At 37.1% G+C, this 25,119-nt stretch overlaps 1 protein-coding gene across 1 annotated transcript; it reads right to left on the minus strand.

Moving 5' to 3' along the window:
* Positions 1–13,959: 13,959 nt before the first annotated feature.
* Positions 13,960–23,568, minus strand: LOC140229141 (uncharacterized). Its single transcript, XM_072309407.1, has 4 exons — positions 23,241–23,568; positions 15,832–16,301; positions 14,584–15,017; positions 13,960–14,407 (listed from the first exon to the last, which is right to left on the minus strand). The coding sequence occupies exons 1-4, from the start codon at positions 23,566–23,568 to the stop codon at positions 13,960–13,962; spliced, it is 1,680 nt and encodes a 559-aa protein (XP_072165508.1).
* Positions 23,569–25,119: the final 1,551 nt, after the last annotated feature.

The following is a 25,119-nucleotide window of genomic DNA, read 5'->3' on the forward strand; positions in this document are numbered from 1 at the left end:
TATGTATGTATGTATGTATGTGTGGGTTGCGAATGCTGAGGAGAGAAGTGGATGGATGGGATGTGGGTTTGAGGGATAGGTGTGAATATGAATGCGAGGGTGTGTTTGTGTGTGTGTGTGTGTGTGTGTGTGTGTGTGTGAGGGTGCGTGTATGTTATTGTATGTGTAAGGATGTATGCTGGAGGTGGTATATCCATAACAAGGATTTGTGTGGGTGTTTGTTAGTGCTTGCACCCCAACCACACAATTCGTAGTGCATCTTACCATTATCTTCTGCAGCTTGAAGACAACGACCGACAACAATAAATTATTGTGCAGCTACGTTTCATTTGACTTGCACATAATTGTCGCCATTGAGGTCAAAAATTGGGAACTGCACGAGCAGCACAATTTGTTCGCCAGGCGACAACCCATTGTGCAGGGGCGACGATTTGTGCCGTCAGCTCCCTGCACAAATTATCGTCCCGTGCCGGGGCGACTATTTATGTGGTGGCAGCAACACCCTATTTCTGTACGCGTGCGCGTATACTCTGTATAGCTTCTCTTTGAGCCTCATCTGCTTGAGGTGATGTCATGCTGAGTGAGGGAAAGCAGACAGGAGGCAGGAGGACATGGGGGTTAGCATCGAGACCTTCTCACCGATGTGTCTGTACAAACTAATGTTAGGGAATATTTACGGCTCGTCCCAATTTTACGTCAAAAATGATCAAGCACCCGTGGCATTTTATTAAACATTGAAAATCGGATGATGTTGATGTTGAAAACGAATCATTCTTAAACAGAATGACTGTTATGACTGAGTCAATAAGATCATTAATGGAATGAAATAATCATGACTGCATAAGACACGAGGAACACAAAGACTGTTAATAGAATAACTAGGTTGAGTGATAAACAAGCGTCAGTATTGTGTGTGATAACAACACATTAAAAGTGTAGTTTACTCATCATCTTTAACATTGCAAAAAGAGTTATGTCTGTAAGATGAAAAGTGTCCCACAATATGATTATGATAATAATTATGATAAAAGACAGTAAAGATAGTTCCCTTTTGAGCCTCAAAAATGTTTTATCACACAGGTTAATTTTGCTTCATTAGAAATTCCATTTCATCACATTAAATGATTATTAGAGCGATTGCCATTTGATTTCAATTCAACTCGAAGGGGGTTTTAACGTGATTATTTGCTTTCGTCCACATTTTTGATCGTTTTCATATTTATTTTGATATTTTGATAATTTAAGATTTCCAACTAATTTGTTTTACAATTTCGTTCAGTTTCCAGTTCAGTTCAGTTTCATTTATTCTTCATGCGACATCCAACAAAGATTATACAACACAATAAACTATGCATTATACCATCACATTATTTGATCAGTTTGAAAAAGAAAATACATAACGCAGTAAGAATCGTAAAGTATATGACAAGTTATGAAATGTACAACAAAGAAGAATAACTAAGAACATCAATGCATACTTAGAAAGGTTGACAGAAAAGGATGGGTATTGTGATCCAATAAAAAGCAAGTAGGCCTGTAATACGTGGATCACTCAAAACGTAGTAATATGTCACTAAAGAACATCATTATAAACAATAGAAAAAAGAAAAGCAAGTTCAGACTAATCTTATAATGTCACAACCTGACGCAGGCACTATTCATTCGTTGAACCGTGTACTTGATACCCAACAAAAGAACCACGGAGAGGAATGTAAACAAAAGTAAATAGTACGCGCATACTAGTCCGATTGCCTACATTTAATGCAAGAAAACCAAGGGAAGAAAACAGCAATGCAACAGACGAAACATCGTACAAGGAAGATTCATCTCAAGCTCCATTTAATCAAACTGTATTCCTTTGTTTTTTAACACTGCTTACTTTACTTTTCTCATACTATCTTTGTACTTGTTCTCCTATTTACGTATACTATATACATCTCTTATTTGTTGACATCTATTTCATACTTCTCATTTATCTTGATTATGATTTTCTGTTGGTTTACAAAACATTCTATTCTATTTCTTTTTCTTCACCAGGAATTTAGCAAAGCATTGAAGGATATCATTGCTTCCTTTGATTATCTTTCTTTCCATTTCGTTGCTCTTTTCTTTATAATTCATTGTAGTCGCCATCTTATTTCAATGGCATTTATTTTTTCGAACGTCCATCTCCTATAGCGATTATAGCTTATTTGATAGGGGTTTAGGTCTACATGCCTTCGTACCACTGGTTGCCTTTGGCAGATGTTTATGTTTCAACATTCTGTAATGTTTTATTTCTGGAAAGCACTATCGAATGCATTACTGCAATAGGCAGGCTGTTCCAGACACCGTTTGAAAACACTCTGGAATGTGGCGTGGGCCATCTCGTGGAAAATGAGAAAGATGCACAACACCCACAAGTCATATACAGCCCATGAACGAGCAAGACAATATCAAAAGTAAACAAGGCCTACGAGCTCGACATCAAGTACAAGCAGCTAGACACTAAGCAAATAAGGCTCATAGGATCTAGACGCTATTAGGTAAAATAGGCCCACGAGCTCAACAGCCCCCCCCCCCAAAAAAAAAGGACCCACCACAATCTCGACACCATAGGGCTCACACTTGTAAATAAAATTAAATGTCCCAGACCCCTTCACAAATTCGTACCAAAGATACCAAAACAAATGAAGAAAAAAATTAATTAAAAATCAATAATGCAGTTTGGAATGTATACAACTGAATAGCTGCAGATATTGAGTATGAATTCCTCTACAAACTGCATTTTGGTTTGAGGATGAAAGCTTTTCTCATGGAATTTGAAGGGACGTTATTTCATTGGGTGCATGTACAGAAAATAGGTGATTTTTTTTTTTTTAAGTGAAAAGAACTCATAGTCTGGCTTTGCAGACCCTTGGACAGAGTTTGAGCTGAAGAACCCGCCTTGGAAATTTGATGGATGACAGGGTATAGCTCACTTATCCAAGTTAGTGAAGATGAAACATCTCATTTCTCCCAGCTATTTTACAGAATTTTTTGAATTTTGAATTTTAAAACACGTCTCTATGGGGAATTATTTACCCGTGTGAGCCCTATAGAGAATGCATGCATGCATACGCAAGTCAATGGGAAGTATTCATCCCATACAAGCTCTGATGGTTTATGTTGATCTATTCTGTCAAATCCCCCCTCCCCCTACCCCCTCCTCTACCCCCTCTACCCCCTAACTCTGCTTAACTACACTTTGTATTTCTTATTATGTTCTTGTTTTATGCTAAATGTTTGATTTCTTTTGTAATGCCTAACATTAATGTGAACTATAAATATCCGTGTGTTTGTTGTACTAAACCCGTTAATAAAAACCAGAAAGGCCTCCGTTGTACAAGCTGCAAACGCTGGCTACACACTAATTGTGCTGGAGTAACAGCTAGGGAATATGATAACCTTCCCATCTTTTGAGATTTGGAAATGTCCGAAATGCCTTCTTCATGAGCTTCCGTTAGCTGATTTACCTTCGTTACCTATACACAGTATTATTGAGTTTTTTAATGAATCAAATGACATCAGTCACTCTCATCTAAAATATGACCAATTAAAGTGTGAGGGGATTAAATTATGTCAGTTGAATATAAATAGTTTAATAAGACATTTTGATGAGTTGAGATCATTTATATTATCGAATGATATTCATATATTCGCATTAAATGAAACAAAACTTGATTTATTCTATAAGTTATCATGAAATAGCAATTGAGAATTACAGTTTGTTCCGGAAAGACAGAAATCGTCACGGCGGGTATGTGGCTATTTATGTACATAATTTCCTAAATGTTAATCTATGCAACATGATTCGTTTGATGGTTTAGAAATTGTGGTCGTTAAAATCCACTTAAAAAATTGTAATCCGATTTTATTTTCGACATGGTATAGACCCCCAAATGCTGTAATGGATGTATTTAAGATGTATGATAGATGTTTACAATATTTTGATGGTTTGAAGATGGATGTAAAATTGATGGGTGACATTAACTGTGACATTAACTGTGACATATTAACTGAGGTAACTTCTTCCCAAACTAAAGCATATGCTGAAATAAATAATATTAATGCATTTGAACAGATGAACACAAATGAGCCAACGAGAATTACTAGTCAATCTGCTACTCCTGTCGACCATATGCTGAGCAACTGTAAACACCGGGTCATTTCACATGCAGTTATCCACAATGGACTCAGTGATCATTCGATTACTTATGTAGTTTTACGATCGAAACTAATTGCTCCTCTTTGTTTAGGAGTTTAGGAAATATAAGGATTTTGACATTGATCAATTTAGAATGATCTTTTAAATCAACCATGGGAAAAATAAGAGATTATGAAAATATTGATGATGCAGTGGGAGAATGACATAATCTCTACATGGAAATTATCAATAAACATATGCCCGTTAAAACAAAAAGAGTAATATCCCGGCATAAACCATGGCTGAATTCAGATATATATGCATTAATGAAAGAAAGGGATAAATGATATTGAAGAGTAAAGCTTATACCTTTGAAAAAGGATGATGAACTTATGTCACAGCATATAGAAAGCTCCATAATAAGGTCACTTTTGAAATACGAAAGGCAAGGCGAATTTATTATGGTTACAGCTCGTTATTCCGAAGGTTCGTTATTCCAAAGGCTCTTCAGTCCGAAGATTCCTTATTCCGAAGGTTCGTTTTTCCGAATTTCATTTTCGGATGAACAAATCTTCGGAATAACGAACCTTCGGAATAACGCCACAAATGTTCGGATTAACGAACCCTTTTTCATTTTCGGATTAACGAACCTCGAGGTATAGGGAATTTGCGCGTTTCGGATTAACGAACCTTCGGAATAACGAACCTTCGGAATATCGAACCTTCGGAATAACGAACAGCACCCTTTATTATTATGATAAATTCTCAAATGTAAAAGTTGATCCTGCACAAACGTGGAAAATTTTGAGGTCTGTTATTTCTGATGGTAAAAATCATTCTGTTATAAATGAAACGAATAATAGTCTGGAAACAGCTGATGAATTTAATTCATTTTATGATAACGTGGAAACAGTTTTGGCTGATCAAATTCCACATGTCAACCATCCTTCCGATGGAGAAACATCTCTCAATAGCAGGTTTAACTTCTCATCAGTATCTTTAGAAGAAACAATTGAATTAATCAGAAATTTGAAAAATACCAAATCAACTGGTCTGGATGGCACTTCAAACTTTGATTTTAAAATAAGTGATATTGAAATTGCCCCTTCTCTATTATCTGCTAAACAAATCATTGAATGATGGAAAATTTCCTAATCAGTGGAAATTGGCCAAAATTGTTCCTATCCATAAAAGTGGTGATAAATCTTTTCCAGGAAATTTTAGGCCAATCTCAATATTTTCTTTTGTATCGAAGATTTTCGAACGAGTCGTTCAAAAACAATTGCTCGGCTATCTGCGTAAACATAACATCTTATGTCGAGAACAATCTGGCTTTCGGCCGGAGCACTCGATTACTTCTACCCTCATTAAAGTCACAGACGACTGGTTACAGGCCATGGATAATCACCAGTACACTGGTGCGGTGTTTGTCGAAGGCATTTGATACTGTGAACCATTTGATTCTTTTGAAAAAACTTCGAAGTGTCGGTATAAGAAACTCTTCCAATGACTGGTTTCAAAGTTACCTTACTTGCAGGAAATGCAAAACCCTTGTAAATTCAGTGTTGTCAAATGATGCAGTAGTACCTTGTGGAGTACCGCAAGGTTCACTGTCGGGACCACTTTTATTCAGTTTATATATATAAGTGACCTAAAAATTAATATTGAATCATGTAATCTGAAGTTATATACAGATGATACTGTTCTTTATTTTCCTGATTCATCTGTACACAATATCGAAAATATTTTGAATAATGACGTACTGCATCTATCTCACTGGATGAATGCAAACAAACTCAGTGTAAATTGTGATAAAACTGTTTGTATGTTGATAGGAAGCCGACATATGCTCTCGATTAAGTAAGTGATTTGAATGTTATCTTATTCAACACTAGGATTCAGCAGGTCAACCATGTTAAATACCTGGGTGCTATTTGTGATGAACAGATAAAATGGGACATCCATATTGACAGTAAGGTGAAAAAATTGGGAAAATTATAAGCTACCTGGGTAGATTGAGAGGTGTCCTAAAAAGACTCTAGAGTAAAGTTAATTTATAGTGCTGTTATTTTACCACGCTTTGATTATGGTGATGTTGTCTATGACTCTGCTTGTAAACTGCTTATTGACAGATTACAGAAACTACAAAGTAGGGCTGGCCAATTGCAATACTCCAGATAAAACGGGAATCTCATGTTTCGAACCTGGAGATTCACAATGCTCTGAAATGGGACACTTTGGTAGAAAGCAGAAAACACCTGATGACATGTTTGTTTAGAACACTCTATGGTATGACCCCAGAATACTTGTCTGAATCTTTTGATTATCTCTCTCACCCTTATTCTTTGCGTTTCGGAAACAAATTTAGTTTACCCAATCTCTATACTGAATTTCTCAAAAGATCATTTACATATCGAGCAAAATTATGTCGAGCAGCATATATGTATAATAACCTACCACCGGCTGCTCGATCAGCCTTAAATTTGAATGTTTTTCTGAGGATGTGTACAAATTCATGCATCCCAGTTGCAATGTATTGTTTGCTGTGACAGGAGAGCCGGGTTTATTTTGTTCTGTTCTGTTATGTAATGTTTGATTATGTGATGCAATGTATGTTTGTTGTAACCTTGATTAAGATCTGTATTTTTTTTCATTCTCTTTCCAAATGTCTCTCTGTGTATCATTCTGTTTCTCTGCACGTTGTAAAGGCTGTTTAATTATTATGTAACTGGACCCCATGGAAGACCAGTGGTGCCATGGCGGTAGCACAGAATATGAGCATTCCAGCCGTTTTAAACTGTATTTTTTTAATATGTTTTTAACGGAAATAAATACCTACCTACCTACCTTGTGGTACTAGATCTTAGTACTTAGCAGTCATGAGTATCACACAACTTTGAATGATTGTGGCATTTCAATGTATCTCTTTGTTTGGGCTACCACTGAAACAGCTCAAAATACATAAAGTTAATCTGTTTGATAAATCAAAGTGTTTTACAGTACTTTGTAGGCATTAAGATGATGATGACACCCCATTAATCAAGGATAACTGCCTGCATCTATGTATTCATCTTATGAAAAACTAATCAAAACTGCAAGATTTATTTTTGAAAAAACCCCAAAAGGCATCATTTTCAAAAGTGTCCCTTTGAGAAGCTTTACAACCCTTCAATGTGCACTTTCTCATATGATGTAGTGGCAAATGTCATCATGTCATGATGTTAAAAACTCAATTAAGAAATATGACCTCTACTATAGACAAATAGACCCACGAACTCGACAGGATAAACAGCGCTATCTAAAAACAATCAAATCCTGCGTTTTTATCTTTACAGGTTGTCCCAATAATTGGATAAGCAATAAAGGAAGAAATAATGATGGGAGTTGGCAGATTTACCGTTTTCAGGATACTAACTTAAACAGAAACTACAAATCGACGACAAATCTCTAGAATATAAAAAGCTTTCGTCAACTGGCATAATTCAATATAGTTTCAGAGATGATAGCAAATTTGTAACTTTGTTCCTAAATATTTATTTACAGCCTGGTAGGTCAAAGTGCCTAGTTAAAATGTAAAGCGATTGATAAAGGGATAATATATTTATAAAATGACATCCGGCCCATTTATCTTCTATCTTGAACTGTAGCAAGCCTAGCACGATGACATTATCAAAGACCCAAACTTGAAACCCCATGGTTTGAAGTGTCCATTTGAAATGCCATGGAGTGCAGTTGGTATGCGTCTCAGTAAGAGAGTTTACTAATATCCAATGCAAAGTTTTTCAGGTCATGAGGAAGTGTTACCCCTGAGACTTTTGTATACACGGAAATGTCATATTCCACGGACTTCCAATTCCTTTTCTATTGTATCTAGTAATCCTGTTATTATTTAACCCTATAAAGCCCAAGCTATTTTGACCCCTTCCAGACCCAAGGAGGGGAGGGGGGGGGGGGGGGACACATTGCGCCCCCACCAATATAACTTCTTTATTATATGATGTATGACCGTCATATTTGGCACATGGGTAGAGCAACTCATACTTTACATGACCAAAATTTGACATTTCTCAAGGTCATCCAATGAGGGCGCTATTTACCAAAATATTCAATTCAATTCAATTCAAGTATTTTTTCATTCTTCTTTTTTTTTTTTTTCAACAAAACATAACGCATAATAAATTTGGAATTACATCATAAACATAAACATATACATAAACATAAACATAAACATATAAATAAATACATAGGAAATATGCTAAAATCATTTTTTCTTTTTTTTTTCTTTATCCCCAGTGTATATGTTTTTATTTTATATCAATCATTTTCATATACCACAAAGGAAAAGCAAGTCAACCTTCACTATTTGTTATGGTTGAAAATTTTCAAGGTCAACATATGGGGCGCTATCCATTACAATATAAAGAAATATTACATTGAAACCTATGATGTTTCCGCTTGGAATGGAGACATTGGTATCACATTTTAAATTTCCAAAATATTGAAATTTTGAGTTTGCAGATTGATAATAATATGATAAACAAATGATATTACAGGCAAAGCTTGTGTGAAGATAACACAAAATAAAAGGGTAGTCTCTGGAAAATGCTGTATTTTCAATCATTTATATCATATCTAGTGTTTGATGCGTATAATTCACAAGCATAATTACTTCACCATTTGGTCCTTCAGCAAATTACAGCCAAGAAAACTCCCATTTCATCTAGTATTATATTGTTTAACTGAAATTGGAACAGAAAACCATACAAAATCTGACGAACATGGTTGTCAGTTTACGGTTGCAATGGCAACCAACAACATCGGACATGGCTAAATTATACATCAAAATGTTTGCAATAAGATTTTGGGAAAATCCATCAAATTTGGTTGAAATCGGGTGAAGGGTGTAGGAGTGGCAAACGAAAATATGGTATGCCCCCCCCCCTTAGGCTTGACAGGGTTAATGAAAACGTCACAGAATAAATAACATGAAATGAAATATAAAAAAGTGTCGAATTTCGTATATAATCTGTATACGAAATATAATATGATACCCACTATTTAAAATGTAATGTCTTACCGTATGTAAGTGACAAACACCCAACACAGGCATCAATGTTGTAGAAAATCCCAACTACAAATCTTGAAGTTAAAGATATATAAGATGGGTCTACTAAGAAATTCACCTTTCATTCAAGTTATTTCATTTATTGTTTCTGTATAAAATCAAGATCTATAAATCACTTTAGAAACAATACCCATTGATTCATCATATTTTAAGTCTAACTCTGTGCATGAGAGAAAGGGAAATCATCATGAGAGATATATAGAGATAATACTATGAAAAAAGAGAAGACTGCACTGTGGTAAAGTGAATAAGATTCTCGACTCCCAATCGGAGGACCCAAGTTCGATTCCCGCTCAGTTCTTACGCCCTATACTGGACAAAATGTTTTACCCACAATGTCCCTCTCTGCCCAGGTGTATAGATTGGCACCTGGCAACGCTAGCTAGGGTATTTTGATTTGATTTTGGTTTGATTTTATCTATTTCTGCATTCAATCAGATAAAAATTGAATACAAATTACAAAAGTACAAACTTTAAGACAAAGAATAGCAAGTGCAGTGAAATAAATCGATAACAATACACAAATAGATACACATAAGTGATTGCATTGAGAAGTATACATACACAAATACATGAAGTTAAATATACAGTATTTTTCAGTAAATGACAGATAATTGAATGCAGGAGACCACCATCGTATTAGCGATTAAGCTTAAATGGATGGGGGCCTCACAAAAGGACTATCCAACGACACAACTCTCTTGGAGGAAAGTGATCAGGTGGGTGCAGTGCAGTTGCAGGTGTGAGTGCAAAATGCAGTTGAAGGAAGAAAATAGAGACTGGGAAAAAATAGCAATCATTCACCATAAACATTTGTTATCTGCAAGAGTTGGGGAATATGATTGTATCAAATACCGTTTAAGTGAAGCTTTCAAAGAATAAATACTTGAGCAAGACTTTATATTGTCTGGGAGATTATTCCAAATGTCCTTACCCGAATGTCTGATAGATTTATGTGTCACTAATGATTTGGGATTCAAAAGATGGAAATTTCTACATAAGAGTAGGGTACGAATGGACAGAAGTATTAAAACTAAACATATTATTAAACGATGATGAAAGCTGATCATGAATATATCTAAACATAATTACTGCTACTTGAATAATATTCAAATAAAAAACCTTTCATGTTTTAAGTTCATGAAATAAAGAATCAGTATGAGCCAGGAAATGCGATCCAGTACAAATACGTATCACTTTCTTTTGTAATTTTAGAATAGAATTTATTTTGGTAAAGCCGCAAGTTCCCCATACAATATTACAATAACTTATATATGGGAGAATTAAGGAATTATATAATGAAAATTACGATGGAGAAAAATCTTCAGCTTGGAAATGATCCCTGTATTTTTAGAAATACACGTTGTAACATGATGCAATTGCTCATTCCAAGTCAAAGTTTCGTCTGTATATACTCCCAGAAATTTTGAATTTGTTTTTCTTTTCTAATGGGATATCATCAATGTTAATATGTATCAACGTATCTGCATTATGAGAATGAAGTTTAAAAGAAATGAAATGAGTCTTTTTTATATTCAAAGAAAGTTTATTAGACCAATTTGGTACTTTACGAATTTCAGCATTTAAAGTATCATTTAAAATCTTAAGATCTTTATGAGAATGAAATATGTTGGTATTATCAGCAAATAAAACGAAAGAAAGAAGAGGTGATGTATTAACGATATCATTGACATAAAGAAGGAATAATAGTGGGCCCAAAATTGAGCTTTGAGGAACACCACATTTAATTAAAAGGGGATCAGATTCAAAACCATTAAAAGTAACATATTGTCTTCTTTTAGTTAGATAATTTTTAAACCATAAAAGTGCTTGACCCCGAATATCATATTGACTAAGTTTGGAGAGTAGAATAGAATGGTCAAGAGTGTCAAATGCCTTACTCAAATCACAAAATATACCTGCAACGTGTTCTTTATTGGCAAAAGCACTCGCAATTTTATTTATACTGGCAGGGCCCTCTAGTAGAGCGGTGGCAACACTGAATAGGCTATATCCTGGTTAAGAAGAAGAAGAAATGATGATGATGATAATAATAATAATAATAATAATAATAATAATGATACTAATAATAATTAGCATTATTATCATTGCTATTATTATCATCAAACTACCATACAGAAGGATCCCTGTAAGCAAAGCTTAATATTTGGGGCCTCGTTAGGTACATAAAGAAATAAATATACAATTTTGATTAATATCAACATCCTTAACTTCAGGAAAACAACAAACTATTTCACAAAACAAAACATAGCATAGCCGGAATGATTCCGGAAGGTAATGTTTAAAACTGTTTAACAAGTCTTCCACGTCATTGACGCTTTTGAGTATTGCTGGAGTGTCCTCATCGGGTGCTGTTCGTTATTCCGAAGGTTCGTTAATCCGAAACACACAAATTCCCTATACCCAGAGGTTCGTTAATCCCAAAATGAAAAAGGGTTCGTTAATCCGAAAATTTGTGGCGTTATTCCGAAGGTTCGTTATTCCGAAGGTTCGTTAATCCGAAAATGAAATAGGGTTCGCTATTCCGAGGGCTCGTTTATCCAAAAATGAAATAGGGTTCGTTATTCCGAAGGTTCGTTAATCCGAAAATGAAATAGGGTTCGTTATTCCGAAGGTTCGTTGATCCGACAATGAAATAGGGTCCGTAACGAACCTTCGGAACTACGAGTTTGTTTCATTTTCGGATTAACGAACCTTCGGAATAACGAACCTTATTTCATTTTCGGATTAACGAACCTTTGGAATAACGAATCTTCTGAATAACGAACCTTCGGAATAAATAACCTTCGGGATAAAGAACCTTCGGAATAACGAACTGTAACCGTCCTTACCAAACGTCTCATATCTATTGCCGGTCTATCAAGCCCTCTGTATTTTTGTCATTGGAGGAAAAGACTCTCCTAAGATTTGTAAGCACCTCTGCAGAATATGATTCACCACGAAAACTGATGCATTTATCATTGCTACATCGCTTCAATAAGCAATGTGCTCGCGTACAACATTACAGATGATTTTATGTGTGTGTGTTTTAGACACGGATGAATATAATTTTGAAGTAGGCCTATTTGATTGCAAAAACGAGATGACTCCATTCTTCATGATTTTAGATATTTGCGATTACAATTGTTAAAAACAAAGAAAATAACAACGAAATAGGAGATATTCTTAATCAAACTTTACAAAATTCCTTGTTGCATAACAAGTGAGATATTTATCACTTAAAAGGCTTACTTTACTTACTCTATTTGATGATGGAATATCTTTGAGGTGCTTGAAAATAGCGCTTAACCTGTTTTGCGGCCAAACTCTTTATTTGGCAACCTTACTTGGAGCTTAGAAATATTATTACACTGATAATGGTAGGATTAAATTAAAGGTTGTCAGCTCCTAATGATATACGAATATCTCTATTGTGTCTATATGTTTTGCAATAACTATACGCTAGGGTTAGGTTTAACTATAACTCTGAAATGATATGATATATACATGTATGTATACACCATGATTTCTGCAATTCAGTAATAAAAAGGAATATTGCATGATATTTGAATATTTTGAGATTTGGATTTAGCTCTTAATGCAGATGACCTCGTACTGACAGATAAGAGTGAGCAAGCTATTAGCAATGTTAGCTTAGCTGTCTTTATGACAAGCGTCATAAGAAGGAATTGGTTTGATAGTTCATGGGATACAATCTCCACAGATGCAAGTTAGACAGAATAAAGAGGAGAATACCTCTGCCATGTCTGCGGATTTTTTTCTTTCAAAGCAAGAGCAAATTCACTCAGATGCACCAACTGCATGACCTAGGGCCCATTGCAGACGCATGAGCGAAATCTCCGGCAATCTGCTGGCCTACACAGAATTGAATTATTAAGCGAGATGTTCATTTGTCAGAGATGTCGGAGTAAGGTCTCACAGAGATGTACTAGACGAAATGTGTAGTCCCAGAGACCATGGCAGCGACTATGAAACTGTGAAGAAGTTTTGCTGTACCTTGGGGACAAGGAAATAGTGTTACAGCTTACCCCTTCCTACCGGAAGGGGTAAGCTGTAACACTGATAGGACTGAAGATGTATATAAGGAAAAAGTTTCATGTTTTTTTTTTTTAATTTCCCTACCTCAAGATTAACCCTGCTTAAAGTGAAGTGGAAGGTACAACAATGGATGCCTGCCACACTGGATGGCATCATTGAGACATGTGCAGTGAAATGGCAAAGGGGAGGGGGAAAAAACCAACTGAAATGAAGATACAAATTCCTGTATTAGTTGGATGAGTAGGGCATCACTAAACAGCGTACTACAGGAAGAAGAAAGGAGATAGTTTTTGGTCTGTAGGACTCGTGTTGGAATAGCTTGTGTTGAAAACCTGCAAGCTGAGATGGAAGAAGAAGAAATGGCTCTAGAAAGTATCACATTTCCAGCTAGTTGGCAGAAAACCTATGTAGCGGGAAACCCTGAAGAGCATGAAAAGAAACAGTTCAAGGGAAAATCTAAAACATAGATCAAGGCTCCAGGAATGTTTGGAGATTGGCCATCGAAAAAAAAAGAGAATGCTAATGATGAAACACACGGATTCATCAACATTTTCTTAAGAAACCCACAGCGCATAGTATTCCGTAATTATCTCCCTGAAGGTACACAAGATTAAGTTGTCTTCAAGAATTCATCTTGCATGGCCGGGATGATTCCTTTCCGGAAGGTGATGTCAAACAACTCTTCCACATCACCGATGCTTGGGTATTCATGGAGCGCCCATTTCAGGTACGTCTCAAATTCGTTCCAGTCTACCATGCCGTCGTTGTCCATATCGATGGCGGAAAGGGCCTTCTTGGTGTCGGAACAGCGATAGCAGGAGAAGTAGGGCGCCATGAAACCGTTGTAGAAAGAGTCGAACTGCAGCATCTCGTCGCCTTTTCCTTCTTCTGTTAGATCCCATTCATCCCAAATCTGGCGGACTTTAGCCATCAGGTTCTTGGCATGTGGGCTGTTTACTTGAAACTGATCTATGGCATCTCTCATCTTCTCGTCCAGACTTCCTCCAGCTCGATCGAACAGCAAGGCCAGACCCACCATACTCATGTACTCTTCCTTCCTACCATATAGATATCAAAAAGTTGAAGAAAGAGACTTGTCAGTTTTACCAACAGCAATCAGTAAGTGAGATTGAATTGAATGGCAAAGTTCCTGACAACAGATATAGTGTATGGGCCTATTTAGCAAATCAATTCTCTGCACAACTATGATGAACTTTGCAGTGGGTTTTCTCACCTGCCAGTCCGCAGATCTTCAAGAATCATCTCCTTCATCTTGTAGGCCAATTCCAAGGTGAACTGTGGATTCTCTCCAAAGAGGTCAACTAATCTCTGAAGGATCATCTCCTTGCTGGACAGGGTGGTGATCCTCACTGGTGCCTTCTCACCAAAGAACTTGGCCAAGTCGAACTCTTCAGGCTGAAGGTCGTAGACGAAATCGACTGCGCGCGCTCCGAAAATCGGCTGCTTGATGTGTGGGTCTGTCCCTGTTGTGATTTTGGTGACGTTGATGGCGGCCTGGCGAAGGTAGGGGCAGTTGTAGGTCTTGAGGACCTTCTTGTTGCCGAGGCGAATAAGATTCATCAAAGTGACACAGGATGAAGCATTACCCATAGAAGCACCCTCGGCACAAACGCTTGCCCAGATGCCGTTCGCACCATCCATCAGAGCCTTAAATGTGGATTTGATTTAATTGAAATTAATCGGAATTAATTATCTCTCTTTACTCGATTAAAGTAGCAAACTGTCCCTGATCATAATTACGAATAAACACTTATACACAAATTAACACTTTTTCATCTCAATTCAATCTTCACAACCTTCAGAGTCAAAGATTTGGATGAAAAGTATCTTAGCAGTGACGGAAATGATATGAATTCAATGTAATTTATTGCCTTTAGTTAAGTCTTGAAAGCAGGTTTATTCACCTAGAGGAGATACTAATTGAGTCCACCTTATTGCCAATATGTCGATAGCTCAGGACAATATTCAAAGATGCGCTCCAGAAAGAAGCCAAAAATTGTTTTGGAATCTCTATGATACAGTGGTAAGAACTGAAATTTTGAAAAATAGATAACTGCTTATAGAATGATTTGACTTTGATAATATGGTAAAACTTGAATCGCTTCCGCCAATGCTGGCTGATTTATTTTTTTTTTTTCTTTCACACCAGGCATACAAGGATACTTCTATGTAGGACATTACACTATAATTCAGAAACTTATGTTATACAATAAGGTGGATTAAATAAAAACGATTTAAGGAACCATTACCTGCAAAATCGGTATCTTTCTTTACTAATAAATAGGTATGTCTCTCAGTAGACTATATTTTAGTTGGATGATTAGTCTAGGTGATGGAGTCTGATTGTAGCCCACTTAAAAGAAGATATGCACTCCCAACCATTTCTCCGCGGAAAAGTCTAACATAGTTATTCTACTTCCATCTCCAGCGTTTTGTTTGCTTGAATAATTATTCGACTCACCTGTAGCGCAGTTGCATCGCAGTAGCCAAACTTTTCATGGACGTGAACCAGTAGATGCCCCTTCCACTTGTTGTCGTCCATGATTTTGCGGATGTACCGCGCCCACATGCCGCACTCCTCGGGCAGGGATTTACCTCTGGGCTCCTCAAACAAAATGCCAAAAGGACGTCGATTTGGCGGCAGTTTGGCAAGAAAGGATACCACCTCAAAGAGTCGGAAAGAGTGTTTAGCCATGGCGTCGGGTATATCTCTGAAGTTAAACATCACCTTGGCCTTAGAACTGAGGTTCTCGTAGCACCAGTTATTCCACTTGTTGAGCAGCGCGCACATGTCGCTTATGGAGAACTTGTTGAAGTCATATACAGAGTCGCCCAGGTCCACCTCAAATATCACGCTGTACAGACCGGCTTGCTGGAGTTTTCGGATAGCTATCGGGACGTTTGTAGTGTCCGGTATCTTGTCTTTTGTGCCTGTTTAATGGGGAAAAAAATGACACAGCAAAACAAAGGCATGATTCACCTCTAACGTGACAAGCATGATAGCTCCTCATTCTTGATATCTTTGTAGGTTTTCCCAGTTGGGACATTTCTATCTAAACTTTCCTGAGAGTGGTACAGTGATTGATGTTGAAGATTCATAAACAGGAGAGCCAGGGTTAAAATGTGGTCAGTGCATACGCCTCGTCCTTCTGACGTTTCTGTCCTTCTTGACTTTATAAAGCAAGTACTTCTTTTATTTAAGAAATATCAAGATGAATTTCCGTCCATTTAAAAGTTAGAAAGAGTAGGATCTTACTATCACAACAATTAGAATTTGATCAAATCGGAGAAAAAGTAGGGTAGATAGGAAATGTTGAAGTTTTGTTTATTTCTGCAAAATTGTTATCTTATAGAGTATTTGGATTATTCAAACGATTGAGTTAAAAATGTCACCATCTCACAATTTACCATTAATCGTGTAAAAACCTGGTTGATTATCAAGTTCACCTTTACATATGCGGATTAAGTGAATAATTATATCAGTATCATGAGAACACATGAGTCAAAATGTTTGAGGAAAATCGGACAATTCGTTCAGTAGTTACGAATTGTTGAAGTTTCTGCGCAGTCACTGCTGGATTAGAAGATTACCACAGTTTATGATGTCAAGTGTGTAGAACGCAGTTGCGCGCTAAATATAAAATGACATGTGTGATACAAAAGACATCGTCATTTTGTCCGCGTTATCATCACGATTTGTCCTTATCTTTTTCTTCTTCTTTTTTTTTGGATAAATTTTGGCGAGCGAGCGCAGCGAAAGAGCCGAAAATGGTCGTATTTCAGCCAGCTAACAAAACATGGAATTCTTTTCATTTTTTGGTTATTAAACCTTACAATATTCTAATCAAGATAAAGGGACGGCCTTATAGATAACGATTTACACCAACAAACTGAGGACTTGAAAAAATACTCTCAATTAGTGCGAACGAGTGATCTGTAATTGCATATTTTCGCGTCATCATTGTTTTGTTCTTATCTTGTTTGATTTGTTTTTTTTGAGCCCCCTATGTTCGAAACCGTTGGAGCCGTCTTTTGATCCAATCAGCGATTGGTTCAGATCGACAGAAATTGCAGCCGCTGTTCCTTGTAACATTTTGCCTGCTAAATATAAAATGACATGACATTGTGTGAACACAATAGACATCGTCATTTTGTCCGCGTCATCATCACGTTTTGTTCTTATCTTTTTTTTTTCATAAATTTTGGCGAGCGAGCGCAGCGAGCGAGCCGAACATTTTTGTAATTCAGCTAACAAAACATGAACTTCTTGTCATTTTTTTGGTTAGTAAATCTTACAATTCTAATCAAGATATAGTGACGGCCTTATAGATAACGATTTATACCATTAAACTGAGGACTTGAAAAAAAAAATACTCTAAATTAGTGCGAGCGAGTGATCCGAAATTTGTATATTTTCGCGTCATCATTACGTTTTGTTCTTATCTGGTTTGATTTGGTTGTTTTTTGTTTTTTTTTTGCGCCCCCTATGTTCGAAACCGTTGGCGCCCTCTTTTGATCCAATCAGCGATCGCTTCAGAACGAAAGAAATTGCAGCCACTGTTCCGTGTAAACATTTTGCCTGCTAAATAAAAAGAAATGACATGACTGTGTGAACAAAATAGACATTGTCATTTTGCCCGTGTCATCACGTTTTGTTCTTACCTTTCGTTTTTGATACATTTTGGCGAGCGAGCGCAGCGAGCAAGCCGAACATTTTTGTACAAAACATGGAATTATTGTGTAAACACAATAAACTTTGTCATTTTGTCCGCGTCATCATCATGTTTTGTTTTAATCTTGTTTGATTTGGTTTACTTCCCCCCTCCCATTCTCCCTCCCCCCGTCCGGGCGAGGTTTTTTTTCCCCTTATTCTTCGTTTTTTTTGTTTGTTTTTTTTTCGTTTTTTTTTTTCCCCCGTTTTCGGCGCCCCCAATGAGTGGCGCCCGGGGCACGTGCCCCCCTTGGCCCCCCCCCCCCCATATGATATAAACGCCACTGGTAGAAAGTTATAAATGAAACTTATTTACCAAACAAACATCGTCAGCATAGTGAAAACAAGCAATTGATAAAGTACCGACAATTTTGGTAAAAAAACATAACCGGCAATATCGTGCAGACTAGTTGAGGTCATTCCTTTAATAATATGCCACTCTAGATTTTGTATAAATGAATACAGGGTTTTATTTAGGATGCTGATAATATGCAAATTTGAAGTGCATACCCAGAATGTAAAACGATCCTTAAGAACTAGTGGGTCCCAATATTGATCCTTGTGGAACAGCACATAAGTAATCCGTAGTTGTGTAGACTTTTCATTTCCATAACATACAAATTGAAATCAATTTGATAAATTACATATAGCTGCGCATCCACTCTAATGGTAAACAACCCACGCTTATGCCATGGTGTTGTAATTTATAGAGCAAAACGTACTGATTTACTGTTTCGAAAGTTTTTGCAAAGTCTAGAAATAAGTCACAGTAACCTTTCCCTCATCCGTTTGATTGGCTAATTCATCACTTAGATTAATCAACGATAGTTTTGTACAGTACTGCGCTCTTGTCTAAAACCATAATGGTGTTTATATAATATTCTCTTTTCCTCCAAAATCTTAATCAGCTGACTGTTAATAAGCTTTTCGAATATCTTACTTATCACCGGAAGGACCGAGATAGGCCAATAGTTTGAAGGCACATCTCTAACTCTCTTTTTATAAACAGATGGTACCTTAACAATCTTATAGCATCATGAAACACACCAGAAGATAATGATAAACTTATGATCTATGCTAAAGGATGAATTTTTCCGAGCAGCATCAACGACAACTCTTATTGGGATGTCATCATATTCACAGTCCTTCTTTGCGTTCAAAGAGAGAATAACACGATGCACTTCAATGACTGTCACTGGTAACATGAATAATGATTTATCAACATCTCCTTTCATGGAAGTATAAGGATCGTTTTCACTAATTTCAATTTCTTAGCTAAATTTTTTCAGATTCTAACCTTTAACTTATTTCTTGAGTTGCTTTCCGTTCCTTTCTTACACCATTCTCAGTAGCCTGAAATTCAAACAGAAGTCCACAAAATTCAACATTTTATTGAAGAGGACAGATTACATGGACTTGTTTCTGACGTTTGTTAAGGACAATATCATTCCCCCTGTCTTCTGAAAGAAGCAAGTCAAGTTCTATTTTCATCATGCGAACAAGTGAAATATTATATGTTGATTTTTTCCCCCGCTATATTTCTCTATGGGGACTACATCGTTCTGCACAGATATCATAGGCCACAGCCGTCTTCTCATCCAGCGATGGCCGCACTAAAACTTCGACAATTCATAACTTTTGGACTGATTGTCTGATTTTCTTCAAACCTCCTCTGATGTGTTCCAATGATATTGCTGCATTTTCTTAATTCCTATACGTGTGATAATGAAGGTGAACTCATGGTCCTTTAAGTATGAGTGGGGAATTGATATGGGGATCCCCCGCTGCTCATGACACAGCGTTAACCCTGAGAAATCTTGTTTTTCTGATAACATCGAGTTAACTTCATTAACCTTGAGTGTGATTACACAGTACTTTACTCCGAGCTTATCTTCAAAGTTAGCTTAACTTGAAGTTAAGGATCTCCGTCTGAACTAACTATTATTTGGACGCCGGACACCACATTCTTTAAAATCCAGGCTGACTATTATACATTTTCATTTTTTTTTTGTTCGGCTTATCTAAAGATTGAAAACAAACAAGCAAATAAACAAACACCTGTGGAAATTTAAAAGTCTTTCTTTGATGATTTATGAAAGGAGTTTAAGCATGGTTTGTCGGTGATTTCGGCAAATACAGGGCAGCGATTCAAAGATTCGACTATCAGGTTGCATCTTCAATTTCAGTTTCCGTTTTATTTTCATATTTCTCCATAAAAAAAATACATGAAATATAAGAATATTAAATAGTACATGATATCCAGCTGGGAAGCAAACTACTACAAAACGAAAGAAATACAATGATATCAAGCGAGGAGACATACATAAAAATATTGGACACATAGTGGTCGATCTATGAAAGTTGGAATCTGAGAATGAATGCTAAAGAAATGTGAAGGAACCTACTTAAAAGCAAGCTTGTCGAACCCAGTTAAAATTGAGATACAGGTTGAAATGAGGAGTACGGGTGCAACAAATGACCGAAACAGAGAAAAAAAGAAAGAAAAGAAAATAAAAACACAAATATACAGGGATATAATGAATTCTTCTTGAATGCAGGTTTGGGGGTCGGATGAGCCATATCCCATGCTGCAAGCGGATGAGCTGTTGTCATTCTGGCAATAATAACAATATGAGTAAATGTATAATGACAATGATACGGTTTAGAAAATAATAAAAAAGATTATACATTTCGTGTCTTCAGAAGAGACTGGGAAGTATTGAGAAGTATCTTGGTACGGACAACTTGTTTACTCTTCCTGGAAACGAACGTGATGGAATGGGACTAATTATAATCTGCGCGTGTGTTCCATTGTGCTAGTTCAAACCGGTTCAGACATTAGAGTACCTAATAGTGAGAAAACTATACTGTTACTCAATCTATGCATGAATCAGTCTCTGAAATATAACGTGTATGCATGTATGTACACACACACAATGACTATTAGGCCTACATGTATTAGAGAACGAGAGGGAAAGAGAGAGGGAGGGAGAGGGGAGAGGGAGGGAGAGAGTGAGTGAGCACAGTATGTTTAACGTGGCAAAAATTATAGAAAACAAATAAAAACCGAGGAAGAGCCTGGACAAAAACCAGCGGGGTATATACAGTATAGTCGCGATGCATAGCATCATGTGATACATTATAAATACGAGTTATATGCCTAGAAGCACTCTGAGAGCGCTGCCCATCTCCGCCAAGCCGCTACAGTGAGATCAGTGATTTCCGACCATACGTGTACATGCTGAAAATCGTCCGATTTTCCGATCTGGTTATGTAGAATGCCTTTTGTAAGCTCTTTGTTACGTCATCAACCCCTCAACAGACAGTACCAGGCCTGTAACTGGCCCTGGGACGACCCCGATTTTCGTTCAGTTTCGTTGCAACGCGAGGCAAAAGATGTGTCGCGCAGTTGAATAGAACCGTTCGATTCGAACGCAATGTAATATTCGGAACCATTGCACTCATAAACATTAGGGGAATTTACACATACGCCAATAACAAACTCGAGTTTCGTTCGGGTTTCAAAACTCGAGTTGCATGCACGTGTGGGCACAAAAAACCGAAAATCAGCGCGATCAGCGCGATGCTAAACCACAGTTGCTCTCATATTTCTGATAACGGGTGAGAAATGTCTGATGCTGAACAGCAAATCTTGGATGCAATTTTTTACTGAATGCATCCCAAAATTGACTAAGAAATACGCATGAGTTTTTACTTGATTCAATTCATTTTTCCATAATAACCATAAATGACACAGAAATGAAACAGCAATACAAACAATTACAAAACATGTAAGCAATACAATGTATACAACTAGTGGCGGATCGGGGGGGGGGGAAGCGCACCGGGAGCGCGCCGTCTTTATGTTTTGTTAAAACAAAAGAAATAAAAAGAAAAAGTGGGGGGGGGGGGAGGGGGCGTGCGCCCCCCCCCCTTTAATTTTGTGAAGACACCCCTCTTTACGGAATTCCTGGATCCGCCCCTGATATACATTTATGTTACCATGCATCATTAAAGTAGTAAAAAGTCCTACGACCTGATTTTCCTTTAGAATTCAACTTTGAGTGAAACGGGTCAACCAACTCAGGTCTATAGTCCTATATACAATTTTTTTTTTTTTCTCGGAAAGAACAATTACTCCTCTTCAATATATTTCTAAATTTGGGATCATTATAACGAAGGGAAGTTGTCCAGTGTGCAGTTTTTTGATAGAACTCTATTTTTGGGTCTGACAAAGCTTTCCCGGCACTATCCTCAAATTTACGGATTGGGAGCGGGAGAAACCCTTTAAACACTCTCAATTATGATTCTATTGATCTTTGAAAGGATGATGCTATTACAGTGAAAGATAGTATCAGTCATGAATAGATCGCACTCACTGAGTGTGCAAACTTTCATTATCGTATGATGCCCTTTAAACATTCTCCATTTTCAACTCTTTTGATATTTTTTTCCAAAGGATGATGCTCTTACAATGAAAGTTAGCTGCATCAATTATGAATATAGGCCGTACTCAATGAATGTGCAAACTTTTATTTTCGTATGATAATTCCGTTATAGTGGTTGCTATGCAAATAGGAATGGGTCCAGGAAATTCCGTTCTGGGTGGTGGCGGCGCAAAGCAGTTAATAGTTCACGTGCCACTTCCGGGTTTCATCAACAGATAAGCAAAAATATGGGTCCCGTGCGATTTTTTTCATGCACGCTTTTATTTTAAAAAAATCAAGGAACGGTGTGCTCCCTTTAATTTCATTTCTTTTATTAAAAAAAAAAGAGCGAACAAAACTGGGAAATGTACATAACTTGTATATGCCCTGTTCTTATTTCAATATCATTCACTAGCATGTAAAGCAACTAGACATATCATGCGTATTACAAAAATGAAAGAAAAAGGTCAATGCCTGGTTGCTGAAAAATGACATTTTTATCCCTGTTCTTTTTTTTTTCAGTTTATTCACTAACATGCAAAGCAACTATAATATAGACATAATTACATGAAAGAGAAAAAAAGATCACAATGCCTTGTTGCTGAAATATGAAATTTATATCCCTGTTCTTTTTTTTTTCAGTTTATTCACTAACATGCGAAGCAACTATGTAGACATATTACATGAAAGAAAGAAATAGGTCACAATGCCTGGTTGTTGAAAAATGAGTACCTTCAGTTATCTCGGAGAAGGCCCACAGACCTTCGGGATCCTCCCCTTTTTCCTTCAGCTGCTTGATGAAAACATCATCCACGCGGGTCATATGGGAGAAGGAGGCCACGACGGTGTGTTTGAAGCCGCACTTTTTCGCCTCTTCATAGATCTCCCACTTGTTCTCCAGGGTGTGGCCCCGCAGTTGCCCCACAGTGCTCTCCCGGATCGAGTTGTCCAGCACGAAAAGGTCCAAGTCGCGGAGAACTTGATATTTGTCAATTGCTTTGGCAACATCCTTCTCGTACACTGTGCCCAGAGCTTCGACTTTCGACGACGTTTTGCCCATCTATACAGTGACAAAAACGAACAACTAATGAAGTTATAATTGAAAATGATCATTTTTTTTCAATGCCAACGTTAGTAAGATAGAACATTAATAATGAGCGTTTTTTGCCCGAATTCTGATCAGCAAATATAAAACCCGTGCAACATATCTGGGCAAGGTTTACGAGAAAAACAAAATCGCCCGTCATTTTTTTTTTCTCAAATCGCAATTATGAGTGCGAGATGAGGACAAACTGTCGACCTGGAAACATTATGCCCCCCTTAACAAATAAAGGCTAAAACCATCTATGCAAATCTACATTCTAACATCAATCCATTTAGACAAAGCGTGGAATCTGAATGACAAAACAGTACTATGGCTTAAATATAATGTTTAAGGAGCCGTACATAGGCAATATTAAGGCCCCATGAAATTATAAACCTTCCCTATCCTTGAATGATACGTGATTTCAGAATAATAGTAGATGAAACCCACAGAAACAATCCGAAATATTTATGATGTCCTTTAAATTGTGCCCGTCCCAGTAATGGTTATCAATCATTATCAAAGAGTTTTGACCATATACGTATATTTCAAGTTGGAATCATCTTTCTTTTAAATTAGCGTGAAGTTCCTATCACTATGAAAACTGCATGTACGCAGAGCGGATATCTACAAAAGCCTACCCTACATATGTTTACTATTGTACTTTCGAATGAAATAACTCTGTAAACTTCATTACGCTCTGATAATATGCGGCAAGTTAAAATCACATAAAATGACCGTGATGTGTTTGACAGCATACCTCGTTTCACTGTTGTAAAACAATTCCAAGCGAGTGACTATGACGTAGGCTTATCACCTGAAGTCAAAAGGCTTCTATACGTAGAGCGTGGCTGGCAAAGAACTTCGAACATTGAGTAAAAATTCAACTGACATGAAAAATGGTCTTGCCTTCGAGATCCCACGGATTATTGAGATTGCCCTGATCCGCGCGCGCTGCCGCTTTTAAAAACCAAAGTTGAAGGTCAGCACACGGAGCTTGCTTTAAGATTACAAGAGTACTTGATCCTACAAGTTTGTAAGGCAATATAACATTGTGATAACAATGTGACCAGTACTGACACATACCCGTCAATGAACTGCTATTATGTTCCAACCGCGATATACAAATTGATATAAGGAAATATCATGAAAGAGGATGTAACTCAATTAACGGGGGTTTTCCCCAGCCTCATGCGTACCCCTAGCCTTTTGTCAAGGCCCTCTCGCTGTAATGGGCGAGCGAAGCGAGCCCAGCCGAGCGCGCTACCCCTAGATAATGTACCATTGCCTCGTAATATATGTGACCCGCTACAACAAAAAGGTCCTAAAGTCGCGCACGGTCGAAGCCGTGAAAATCGAGTTTGAAGTCAGAGCATCATAATTGGTCAAAATGTACGATTTTCTGATTTTGACATATTATTGGAGTCTGACATGTCTTCTATCATCTGTCGAAATTTTGAAGCAAAATGATGACAACAAAGTCCAAAAAATAGCGTTTTTCTGGGCCATGTTTTTGGCGTTTCAACC

The sequence above is a fragment of the Diadema setosum genome, chromosome 5 (assembly GCF_964275005.1).
Source record: "Diadema setosum chromosome 5, eeDiaSeto1, whole genome shotgun sequence".
In the NCBI taxonomy this organism is placed as follows: Eukaryota; Metazoa; Echinodermata; class Echinoidea; order Diadematoida; family Diadematidae; genus Diadema; species Diadema setosum.